Source organism: Brachyhypopomus gauderio, chromosome 7 (genome assembly GCF_052324685.1).
Source record: "Brachyhypopomus gauderio isolate BG-103 chromosome 7, BGAUD_0.2, whole genome shotgun sequence".
Taxonomy (NCBI): domain Eukaryota; kingdom Metazoa; phylum Chordata; class Actinopteri; order Gymnotiformes; family Hypopomidae; genus Brachyhypopomus; species Brachyhypopomus gauderio.
Genome location: NC_135217.1, coordinates 5706404 through 5718584, shown reverse-complemented (window position 1 = coordinate 5718584; position 12181 = coordinate 5706404). Strand labels below are relative to the sequence as shown.

General features: G+C 41.9%; 2 protein-coding genes across 2 annotated transcripts; both read left to right on the top strand.

Annotated features, from left to right (window-relative positions):
- The first annotated feature begins 3 nt into the window (after nt 1-3).
- Nucleotides 4-2598, top strand: bkgd (beta-keto-L-gulonate decarboxylase). The gene is made up of 8 exons (XM_077011176.1): nt 4-161; nt 382-480; nt 577-650; nt 747-848; nt 953-1129; nt 1592-1741; nt 1996-2112; nt 2305-2598. The coding sequence occupies exons 1-8, from the start codon at nt 92-94 to the stop codon at nt 2476-2478; spliced, it is 963 nt and encodes a 320-aa protein (XP_076867291.1). The 5' UTR covers nt 4-91; the 3' UTR covers nt 2479-2598.
- Nucleotides 2599-2719: 121 nt separating this feature from the next.
- Nucleotides 2720-8369, top strand: spata22 (spermatogenesis associated 22). The gene is made up of 8 exons (XM_077011175.1): nt 2720-2804; nt 3168-3250; nt 3487-3576; nt 3705-3882; nt 3999-4392; nt 4494-4620; nt 4760-4857; nt 5445-8369. Exons 2-8 carry the CDS (start codon nt 3214-3216, stop codon nt 5634-5636), a joined length of 1116 nt encoding a protein of 371 aa, XP_076867290.1. The 5' UTR covers nt 2720-2804; nt 3168-3213; the 3' UTR covers nt 5637-8369.
- The last annotated feature ends 3812 nt before the right edge of the window (nt 8370-12181 follow it).

Genomic DNA, 12181 nt, shown 5'->3' with positions numbered 1-12181 from the left:
ACAACGTTGCGTTCACTGAACGTCCTGATTCTGGAGTCAGCATGTCGGTCCCCGTCACAACACGTGATCCCTCTTCCGTTTGGGCGACTACATGATGGCAGGCGTCAGCGAGACCGAGAAGGTCCAGTTGCATGTACCGAATCTCGAGGAATTATGTCAGGGTAAGGTTTCGTGTGCACTGGTACCGAAAAAGGTAGAAGGTGTATTGTATTCTCTCGCTGTATATGACTTAGGTTTGGATGTTGGGGTCAAAGTTCAACATGACACCGTTAGATATTCTACCCTAATTTATCTGCGCTAACTAGTAAATATGTCTAAAGTCAATATACGAGATATATGTTTGCATTAAGACCAAAGTAACTATCAGTGATTTTGCAATAGTGCTGGAAAAAGGACTGAAAAATAATTTTGAAGTGGCAAAAGTCTGTGTGGCTGACTGTCCAGACCTCACACAAGAGCCGTTCAAGTTCCCTGTCAGAGGTACACACACCTGCCAACCTGAGTGGCAATACCGCATTAATGTGGCTTCTATCAAAAACACGTTTCCTTATTAATGCCACTGTTTTCCTTTAAAAGGACTGTGTGGAAAACCTCGAATTACTGATGTCGGCGGAGTTCCTTATTTGATTCCCCTGGTCCAAGTGGACAAGGTCAGTTAGCCTCACCAAGTTTGAATATGAACATAATGTAGTAGCCCATGATCAAAATGATTATGATGATACTACTAATATGTTTTTGACACCAAGGTGTACAACATGAATACTGTGTCCAAAGATTTGGAGTTACCAGGGGCATTCATACTCGGGGCTGGTGCTGTTTCTTCAAACACGGTTGGAATGAACGCAGAGGTGAGTATCTGTGTAATAGAAAGCTTCAAACCTTTTTACATTTCTTTATGCTGTAATTATACAACAGTTATAATCCTACATGTTTGATCACGCCCCTCCCAAAGCTGATGCCTTTAGTGCTGACCGAGGGGGAAGGGACAGTCGCCATCAACAGCAGCTACTTCTCCTCCATAAACCCAGCGGATGGCAGATGTTTGCAGGAGAAGTACAGCGAACGCTTCCACGACTGTGACTTTGGGCTCCTGGCCAACCTCTATGCCTGTGAGGGCAAACCAGGGAAGGTGAGTAGATGCCAGAGAGCGAGGTCAGGTGTTCAAAGAGACATGATTTTCTTGTAAAAATGTAAAATCACAGAAACTTCACATTCCACAAATTATTTCCTGGTAAATATAATGACATGTCATATATGTGGACTGACGAGGAAAAGAGGAATTTAGATTTACTGTCTGCTTTAAGGTCAAAAGGAAAAGCTAATGTTAATTTAAACATCACTGCTGCATAGTCTAGCTGATGGGCAAATGTTTATCCAGTCTCTTGAACTGCAAGATTTAGTTATCCAGGTAGCCAGACATAGACAGTATCTGTTGTGAGTAAAACCGACCTGTTGTGAGCAAAACAGTGTTAAGATCATTTTAAATTTGACTGTATAATACTTGTCTACCATTTAAATATATTTCTAATATGATGCTTTAGGTAAACCCAGTCCTGAATAAGTAACTGGTGACACGACAGCTTTATCACAGGTCATTGAGGTCACAGCCAGCAGGAGGACAGGAGAAGAGAGTCTTGTGAGCTGTATGAGGAAGACCATGGAGGAGCACTACAGTGACAAATGCCTGGCTCTCGGCGGGACTTTTATTATACAGAAAGGGAAGGCAAAGATTCATATCATGGTAAACATGCCTAAAATATTTGGAAGAAATCTTAAAATAACAGATCTAGATTTTGAGTAAAATGATGAAATGTAGACTAGGGGAATATTTATCTTACACCTATTAAATAGCCTCTCTAAGCTAAATGAATCAGATCCTTAAATATGCAACATTCTTTAATGGAGTATTTCTGTTAAATTTTAGCCAAACATTTCACTACGCCTGAAATTTTGCTCCATACCCCTGTGTTCCGTGTCTCGATGTTTAAACTTTAGCCACGAGAGTTCTCTCCGTGCCCCCTGAATACCAATGAAGATGTGAACAACTGGTTGAAGCACTTTGAAGTCAGCGCTCCTCTTATCTGCCAGTCTGTCATGGTATCCAAAGATCCAGTGAGTTTTGTCTAATATCGTGGTCTTGACGCCCACGTTTCTGAGTATTGCCTAAATATTTAGCTATCATTAGATTTTAATGAGGTATTTGCCATACATCGTTCACTGTTAGATCAGTGCTGCTTTAATGTCATGTTTAAATGTTATTTGAGATTTTTTTAGTGATCTGTCGAACATTTGTTTTGTCACTAGGGTTTGGATCTGAGAGTTGAGCACACCCATGGGTTCAGTCATCATGGTGAGGGTGGGCACTACTACATAGACACCACCCCAAGCACAGTGGAGTATCTTGGATACTTTCTGCCTGCAGAGTTTGTGTATCGCATTGACAGGCCACCAGCGACTCACAATATTGGCAGAGACTGAAAAAAAAGTTTTCATGGCCAAAGTAACTTTGTTAATTAATCATGACACAATGACTAAGAGCTTATACAACCTGATGCACACACATCATGTTTAAATAAAGGGGGACGAATAAATGGGTAACTGTTTGGTGTTTTTTTTTCCTCTTGCAATTTATTAAATGTGTTGTAATCACTGTATACGTTTTTGTTTGTTTTTTATCACACCAGAGATTTAACCATCTAGCTTCTACAAAAGCACCACTACTAAAACAACACTTAGACGTTCCCGCGTAATTACGCGGACACGAGAACCGCTACCTCGTGCGCGCCTCGCGCACTGGACTTTTGGTTCGTTGAAATTTAAACTAGCCAGGCAGCTAAAACGGAAATTCTGCTTTAAAGTGTCAATATATTCAATTTAGCCAGCTAGTAAATTACTGCCATCGACAAGATTCTTGTTTGAATACTTTTATTTGAGGAAATTCAGCGCTTCAGCTAGCTAATGTCTTTTCGTTACTCATTAGCTAGATATCGAGCTGTTCATCCAAGATCCCCTCGAGACGCATTAGTTATCCTAGCGGGCTAACTGTCCCGTTTATTTTTAGTTGTTTGTTTTTAGCTAACCGGTTTGTCACACATAACATTAAAACTTATTTGCATCACACGCCATTAGGATAAACTTAAGTAATAATTTTATTCCGTTCGTTGTAGGTGATTTCTTTTCGTTTGTTTGCGTTGCACCATAAACGACAATATCATGAGGAGAAATGAAAACCAGCCGAGGCCGACAGCAGGTGGGTTAGTTGAACATATCTGACGTTAAATGTGTAACCATCCAATATTGAAATATTCCAGGTGAATATATTTCTGAATATTGATGTAGTGCTGCTGTTTCATTCTCTAGTAGCAAGGACGCAACACCCCTTTCAGTAAATTGTTGTCGAGTAGAATTATAAAATTGCTTTATTCACCAACCTTTACTTATAAATACTAATCTTCTTTCACATTCACATGATATGTTTATGTACAGGATGTCTGTCTGTGCCACTGTTTAACCAAAAGAAACGCAGCAGATTGCCTTTGACGTCCAATCCCTCAGAGAGTGAAACGTGCTCTGGCAGTGAGTATGAACACATTCAGATCTTCACTTCCACCTCTCATCCATCCTTTATATACTTCACGTTGTGCTTCACTTAAATATGGGTAAAAAAAAAAGATCACCACAAGCTGCTGTTTGTTTTTGTTTAGTGAATGTAGAATATTCTCAGCAATCAACTAATCGAGCCCCTCTAGCCCAGAGAAATCACTGGTACCAGCAGGCCAACTTGCAGCCTCACCAAGACAAAGCTTGGCCCAGTACTTCATCCTGTCCAACACAAGGAGGATATGCCCCTATACCTCACCCACATAAGCCTACCTATGCTTGGTACATTAATGTCAGTTTTCCATATGAGATGCTTGTTGGCGTGGTTTTAAAAAAACAACGAATGTGTGTTGAGACATAGCGTCACTTCTTCAGCTGTGTCCTGTTTGTACTGTCAGGTCACAGGCGGGACTCCAGAAACAGACAGGACAGCATTCCATGGCGACGGCCTCTACCTTTAGGCAGGGCGGGTTTTCTAGTGTGGGTGTAAGCATGCAGGCCCAGCCTAAACCATCCCCCAGCATGCCACCTGTGCAGCAGCAGTGGCACACTGACAGACAGACAGGCTCACAGACAGGCAGACAGGCCCACCCACCCAGAGGGTCTTTCCCATCTCAGCACCCTGTGTCTGCTCCAGCACCAAGCCAGGGTCCGGCAGCTCAGAGTAAGGCCTCCCAGTGGAGGTTCAAATCTGCTGCACATTCAGGTGGTGGCCTGGCGGGACTGTGGGTGGAGGACACCTTTGGCGCGTCAGGACGTGAGAGCAACGCGGGACAGCAGGAAGTCACAAAGGTAAACTACAGCCACTTGTCAAGTGATGTATGATATGTCGGTGTGCATCCTTGAGTCAGCATGACTCATAACTCGCCTTGTTACAACGCTGTGAACTGTAGAAGCCCGTAGTGTTGGAGGCAAAGCCATCAAATGAGAAATCCCTGCGAATCCTCACAGCTGTGATAGAGGGCATGAAACACTGGAGTCAGTACAAGGACAAAGTCCCCATGCTGTTTGAGATTTTCGGTAAGAATCACTGACTGGCCAGCTGGTGGGTTATATGTGACGTAGCCAAGGATGACATCCAGGATATGATGAAGCAGCATTTCTAATGTTTTAATCTAAGTGCAGTCAGGTGGTTCAGTCTTCCATTTTTCCCCTACAGCCACTCTTGACTCTGCAGTTACAGTAGGAAAATATGGTGCTAAGAACTTCCTTATGAGGGACGGGAAAGAAGCAGTGCAGTGTGTGTACTATGAAAATGTGAGTACAGTTCCTGAACAGATTCCTCATTGCATTAGCAGCCAGCTCCAGTACTCCCATATACTTAAAGCCATTGACAACTGACCACCAATCACTTCAAGATGTGCTCTAGGAAAACAGAGTTCATATTTGGTAATGGCTGAAAATTCTTGTTTATAATGCTTCTAGGTTAGAGGGTGCTGTTTTTAAGAAACATCTGATGGAGCGAGTGATGGTGTTGGTTAAGTGTGTTCCTGATGCCCTCGGGCATTTCACACAGCTCTTCACTTAGAACCGCTCTTCCTCTGCTTAGAGCGGGAATAAATAAATATGAAATTGGCCCAATATTCACACAGCAGCACCATGGTTTATGAAATGTGACCTGTGCATTTAAGATGTACACAGTCACAGGTATTCACAGGTATACTTTGAGAATGAGAAGATTGGCTGTCAGTAATGCCAGCATTTATGTTGTGTGTGTGTGTAATGTATTTGTATGTGCAGTATGTATTATAAATGGTTCATCATATTAGCAGAGGCATATGCTACATGCTGTGATGCTGCTTTCATTAAAAGGTTTTTTAGGTGTGTACCTCTGTGTCCCAAAGGACCAGACGCTGCCCAGACTGATCCGGGGTCAGATGCATCGCTGCGTAGGGAACTATGACGGGCAGAAGGACGTGATGACCTGCGTGGCAGTGCGGGCCGCATCTGCCTCGGAGCAGAGGAACGCCCAGCAGGCTGTGAAGGCGTCGGACGGCGAGATGAGGAACGTGGTGCGGGCGATTATTGAAATGTGATACGAAGAGGAGCCCGAGCGGTGTCAGAGAGCAAGCCGACTTCAAGACGTTATTTAGTCCCCACCTCCCCTCTGAAGGTTCGTTGTAAGATGAAGCACAGCTGTATGGCTTTAAATAATGCAGAGCCAATTACGTTAATTTATTTCAAAACAGCAGTTTGACAGGTTGGGTTTGTATTATTTTTGTTTTGTCCACTAACGTAATACATTTGCATGTCTCTCAGTTCAAAGTGAATATGGCATAAACCTCAGTCAAAACCAACATTAGATCATAATGACAATGTAAAGTTTAAAACTGTTCCATGTTTAGCTTGAGAATGCAATTTTCTTTGTTAATGAAACATTTTATTATAAAGGAAAAACACATAACAGCAAGTCTCGTTAAGGGGAAGAGAATAAACACAATAATGAGGTAATATCTCAAAATATAACTTTCAAAAAAGGGGACCAATCACAGAACAGCCAGCTTACATAATTATTTACAGCCAAAAATGCACAATGAAAAACCCAGTACAACTAATCTAATCAGTTAGCCAGTGGTCAGACTTCACATATTACCATAGACAAAAGGGACCACTGAGCCTTTAGGCTTAGTATACTTACAGCATCAGTTAAGCACAGTGTAGGAACCCATGTATGACCTACAGCTCATACATTTGTATACATACTTATTACTTTGATGATAATTGGGGCCTTCTGCAATTAGTGAAAATACAGAGGCAATCAGTATGTCTTTTGGTAAGTAAAAAAAAACAACTGAAGCTAAAAGTGTACACCTACTCACACACCGAGGACAGATTTTGGTCAGTCGGCTTGGTTGAGAATGAAATGTCACCGCATGCTTAATTAAGTTAATGAAAGGAAGGAAGGAAGTGGGAAAATTATCTGAAGAGTCACCATAATCATTTTGCCTTGCTGAACACGTTACACAAAAAGTAGCGAGAGAAATGAAAAGAGTAATGAAGGTCAAGTGCAGTTTGTAAAGTTTTTACCTCAACATTTTTGCTGCATTGTTGCGTAGAGAATGAATTTTTCAGTAATAACCGAAGAACCTCGTAGTTGAGCCTTTCATACATTACTCACCAAGAGTAACTGAAAAATGTGATGACACAAGGACAGCTGTTGCTTTCCATTAGTCTTAGTTAGACACCATTTTGCTCCTTTTCAATTTTTACACTCCAGTTTGTAGAGGTTTTTTGAGTCAGTACATATCCGTTTAACGTGAATGTGCAAAGGTGACAGTAAGGATGATTTGCAACTAAAACAGTCCCATTTTACATTTGTAATAAAACGAGATGTATAGAAATGCACAAATGCTGGGGGGTTAAAACAAGGAAGCATTTACAAAACCACAGTTTCATCAGAGGTTGGTAACCTGATAAAAGGTATTGAAGTCTTCTCAGTCATGGTGAAAGGCACAAGTCGGTAAGGGCAGGAAGGTGGTGGTACATTGTTTTTTGTTTTTATTAGTATTATTTATCAAGAGTGTCATGGTGTTACTCCGCCTGCCTTTGTGTTTTTGTTACCAAAGGTATGTCTATTCCTTTGCCTTTCTATAATTCAGAATACTGAGTGTAATGGAAGGTTTAACTACAAAACATACAGTGTGACTTGCAAAATTCCTGTTACAACACTTACGAAGTATGAAGCAAACTGGGACAAATGTTTTTCGGGAACTTTGTTTTTATGTCATTCCACATTATAGCAGTTTTTTTAGCGGCCAAGAAAAATCAGAGCTTGTTTCTGTAGATAATTAAATGGAAAGCGTCTCAGCGGCGACTCCTGGCAGTTTCTAACTGTTCAGAAGTCCGCTGAGTAGGTACAACCCATAGAACAAAACCAACCCATAAAACACACCTGCAAAGGAACTTGTGTGATTGAAATTGTTCATGAAAAAAGGTTGTTTTCATAGCCCATTAGCCACAGTGTTGGTTGTTATTGGTTCAGCACTGCATAAAGTCAGCGGTAAATATATATGGCAAAACTTCCAACACGTTGGACCATTCCAATTTCCCATTGGGATTCCATTGGTTTTCTAAGGCGCCGTGCTCCATACACATGGCCAGTGGGAAAGGAGTCCTACGTGGAACCATGAACAGAGTCTTGGTATTCTCCTGTAATTTCATTTGTCTCGTTTAATTGTCATTCAGAATTACCTGAAAGATTGATGAGGATTCGTTGATTTCTGTTCAATGATCTGGATAATCCCTGACGCTTGGGAGGATGGTTCTCCTAATCCGCTTACATTCTTAGCATGCGGATGTATCTCTCGTAAGCAGAGGCTCTTCCAAGAAGATTTACTGTTTGTGCAGTGTTGTCTGCTGTTTTAGTGTGTGCCTTACCAAAGAAAAATCCAGTTTGGATGCTTTTTGCATCTTAATTCATGTTACCAGAAGTGGAGTTTAATGTGGAGCCAGAGGGAGGAAAAAGGTGTGTGAAATTAGCATTTCAAGTCCTAAATAACATTTTGGAAATGGGACTTCACTATGACGGATGCCTGAGCAATGGAAGTACTTCATCAAACGAGGGAAGACAATGTGGCACATCACACAATGAACACAATGGCACTCCTGGGCACACCTGTCCTAAAGTGACGTCACCATCGATCAGGAGCAAGAGATCGATGCACATCCGTTTCCAAGAAACCCTTCGGCACTGGGACCAGGTATGGCGGGCGTGGCCGAGCCTTTATAAAAGCGTGGGCAGCGGGGTGGGCGAGAGCTGCTCTTTGGGGGCGTACTTGGCAAAAAACGGGAGGAAGAGGGTGAGCATCACACCCACTATGGCCAACATGTAGCCCCAGCCTATCTGACACTCCCCGGCGTAGTAGACATCAGACTCTCCGCAGAAGGACTTCACCAGGCTGGAGTTCAGGCCGAAGGGATACACCAGCAGACCGGAGGCCATGATGAACACTGGGGAGAAGAAAAGACTTGATTAAAGAGTTCTTTCTACATAAACATGATCCATTGCCACAGCCTGTTTAACCCCATCATTATTGATGTCAGGAAATAAAGTTTTATTTATTTATTTAGTTTTATAAATTTATTTGAAATGTTCATAAATTAGTTTATAATCTGTACATTATATCACTTTAAATAGCTTTGAAACAGCTTATGAATCAGGAATGTCCTACTAAATGTTACAATTGTAGATTTTGATGTAATGGCACACAGTATCCTCTTGGTGGCAGTAAAGGACTGAACACAGAGTACTAGTTCAGTTAACCTTGTCAGGGATGCTTCTCAGTTCATTCATGTCATTCTGTCCAGGTACACCACAGACAGTATCCAGCAGGCTGTTACGCAAAAGCTAAATGAGAGCAGAAATTACATTTATGGTTGATGTTTAGAAAAGCAGACCTTTTTGAGCGAGTGACTGCATTTTGCAAGGGGACAGGAGATAAACAGTGAATTAATCCATTAGGAGACAAAGTGATCACATGATCAGCTTTTCCAGACAGTAGCAGCTGGGCTTTGTCATTGGTTACGCAGTACTGTTGCAAGCACATCACTGTCAAGCACCTATCAAGAGCCTCTTTACCAGTACTGTTCATTGTGAATAAAAGCACATACGAGCTCCATTTGCAGCCATAGAGATTCCCAGCTTAACCAAGGTGATGGAACATGTTATTGAGGAATATAGTGAATGCAGTCTCTTATACCTTCACATCCAGACAACTGGATTTAAAAATTAAAGCTCGTCAAGACCAGTGGATGAGTTTCAGAAGGCTTTGTGTTTGTTACTGACTTTAATTAACTTTATATAATGAAGTTTCCCATAAGCTCTCTCTCTCTGTCTCTCTCTCTCTCTTCCACCCTGCCTGCTTTCCCTCCCTTCTCTGTTGGGAGGACCCAGAGTTCAGCTCTCTACACACCGCCCTGTGCTCATCAGTAGGGGTCTGGCAGTTTAAAGCCCGTCTGCTAATGACTCTACAATGGCCTTCTCTATCAAACCGCAATTTGCATAAAGATGTAGTGAGAGGCACTTTGCATGCCTCTCTAGGCGGGCACTGCTGCTGACAGGGACAGGAGAGGGGCGCCTTCTGTCCAAATCTAGAAATTAAGGGACACAAATTGGCTGCAGACCAAACACAGTCCATGGAGAACCTGAAGAGAAAGGATTACTAAAGCAGCATTGGAGGTTTCGCCAGTGTGGTACAACAGGATTTTGTATGTTTTTGTTTTATAAAATCATATGCCAAGCAAGATGCTAGCAACACCAACTTCATGGAGTTGATTCCCAGGAAGCACACATGCTATCAAACTGATAAATACACCCCGATAAATATTCTTTGAAATATACACATCACTCTTGATTAGACTGTCTGGCAAATAATATAAAAGTACTCTGATGAGCTAACAGCACATTAATTTATTACTGTAAATTGAAAATACAGCAAAATACTGTTATACTGAGTATTCTCTAGTACCAAAAACAATCTATACTGGGGGTGAAACTTCCATATGTAAGGGTTTTTGCACGAAGCCTTCAAAAGTTCAAATAAAGAGATTTGGGAGAAACTGTAGTCTGGATCAGATAAAGCCATAGGCCACAGGGCGGGAGTGTGTGAGATCTCAGAGATGGTACACAGCTGCATATGGCTGTAATGCACCACTTTATCTGACCTGTTCCCAGACCTGTTTTTAAAGATGTCCCACTGTGCAGTATGCAGTACCGCACTCCTGAACTGTCCCCAGACCAGTGCTGAGTTGCTATCTTGCATGTTGGACCTGAACATATTACAGTCCATATGGATTCTCTTTAGCCCTTAAAATCACTCAGTGCAGTTGGTCATTTGTTCTAACTGCTTCTTTGATTTACAGATTTAGTACCACCATTAGTAGATATGCAGGCCGCCTCGTTTGGCTAAGTTTAGATTCAGGGTCAAACAGGTTCAGTATGATACAGACAGAGCTTGCTTCATGACTGTGGCTAAGGTGGAACTCGAGCACTCGTGTGTATGAATTGCAAGCACATATAAATGGCAAAGGCCTTGTTGAAAGTATCACATTTTGTGATTAAATGTCATTGGGAAATATATTAAACCACTAGACAACAAAGTCTTCCTTTGGCATTTAAACTTGAGTGTATCTATGGATTAATGTAAATATGGAGCCATGCATTGACTGTAACTGCATAACTGCATTACATAGAGATAGATTATATTCCTATATATTTAATTTGTGATGTTCATTGGATTTAATTAAACTCCACTGGTGAACCCCTTAATATGATACTTAGGAACTGGCCTGGACTATTTTAAATACATTCACTTATGTGATCATATTAATATTAACTTATCAAAGCACCTACGGAATAATGTGGAACAAAAACACTGAGATACTGGAGACACAGTAAACAATGGTAGTTTAGAGAGCTCATTTACAAATTGTCACCCTCTTTGATAAAATGTAATATCGGTAAAGAATAACATTGTGATTATGATTAACCAGCGATATATTGTGCATCCCTACATTTGTTATCTCCTCTATTCCCAGCTTTAATAAATACATGAATAATGAGCAGCAAAAACTCATTTCTTGCATGGCAAGCTTGGTGTGTCACATGTCCGTAAGCGTGTGGTGTGCTCCTGTAATGCTACAGAGATGCTTCATGTGGGTGACAAATGGTTTGATGATGGGATTCAGTGGATGGTGTAATAACACTGCAAATGTGCCTGTGTGACAGAGCTGACTTCAGTGTAGATGATCTCAGATCAGTTTTCCCAAGGCCACCGCAATCAGTTTTCAATCGCTACTCACTGAAATGTATTTATTAGACAAAATGAGGACAATGTCCATGACTCTTTCCTGTACTGATGTGACTAAATCACAGAACACGTTGCCTCGACAGGATGAAAGCCATACGATATTTCATAATCAATGCAGAAAATAACCCCTTCTTATCATGCCAGAGCTGAGGATAAGGTCTCCATTTTGATTTGGACTTTGCAAGCGAAGCACACTGCCAAGCGATAACTTGCCTTCCACTGCAGGTGTTTGGAGTGGGAATCCTCGGCAGACATTAATGTGGATATGAACTAAAGATAATATCCCCACCACGTTGGCAGGCACTTCACCACCCGCCTGCTTCCCTCTCAAATCCCTGCACTACCTGCAAGCTCGTATATTCAAACACAGTATCACTCGATTAATGCATATAATAACAGAGAGGGGAAAGTCTTCATTGTGGTGGGATCAATTGAATAAATAGTTCTCTGGCTGGCAAGTCATTTGCTGTGAAACAGGAGTGCAGGGGCTAAGGCAACTCGGGGGACGGGTTGTGGCGAGGGACGGGGGAGGGGAGGGTTCAAAAAGACCTTGAAAGCCACACTCGCGTGGCAGGTAGAGCACTAATAGAGTTGCTTATTGTTATGGAAGTGCAGTTAAAATGCAATTACGGTCAGTTTAAAGTGCTGTCCCCACAATAGCCGCGGGGCAGTAAAGCGCATTAGCATGCTAGCGCACTAGTGCACTGGGCCTACTAGTTCCTCATTTAGTCACGCATGGCGGGACTTTATGCGTACCGCAGTAAGCCCAGGTA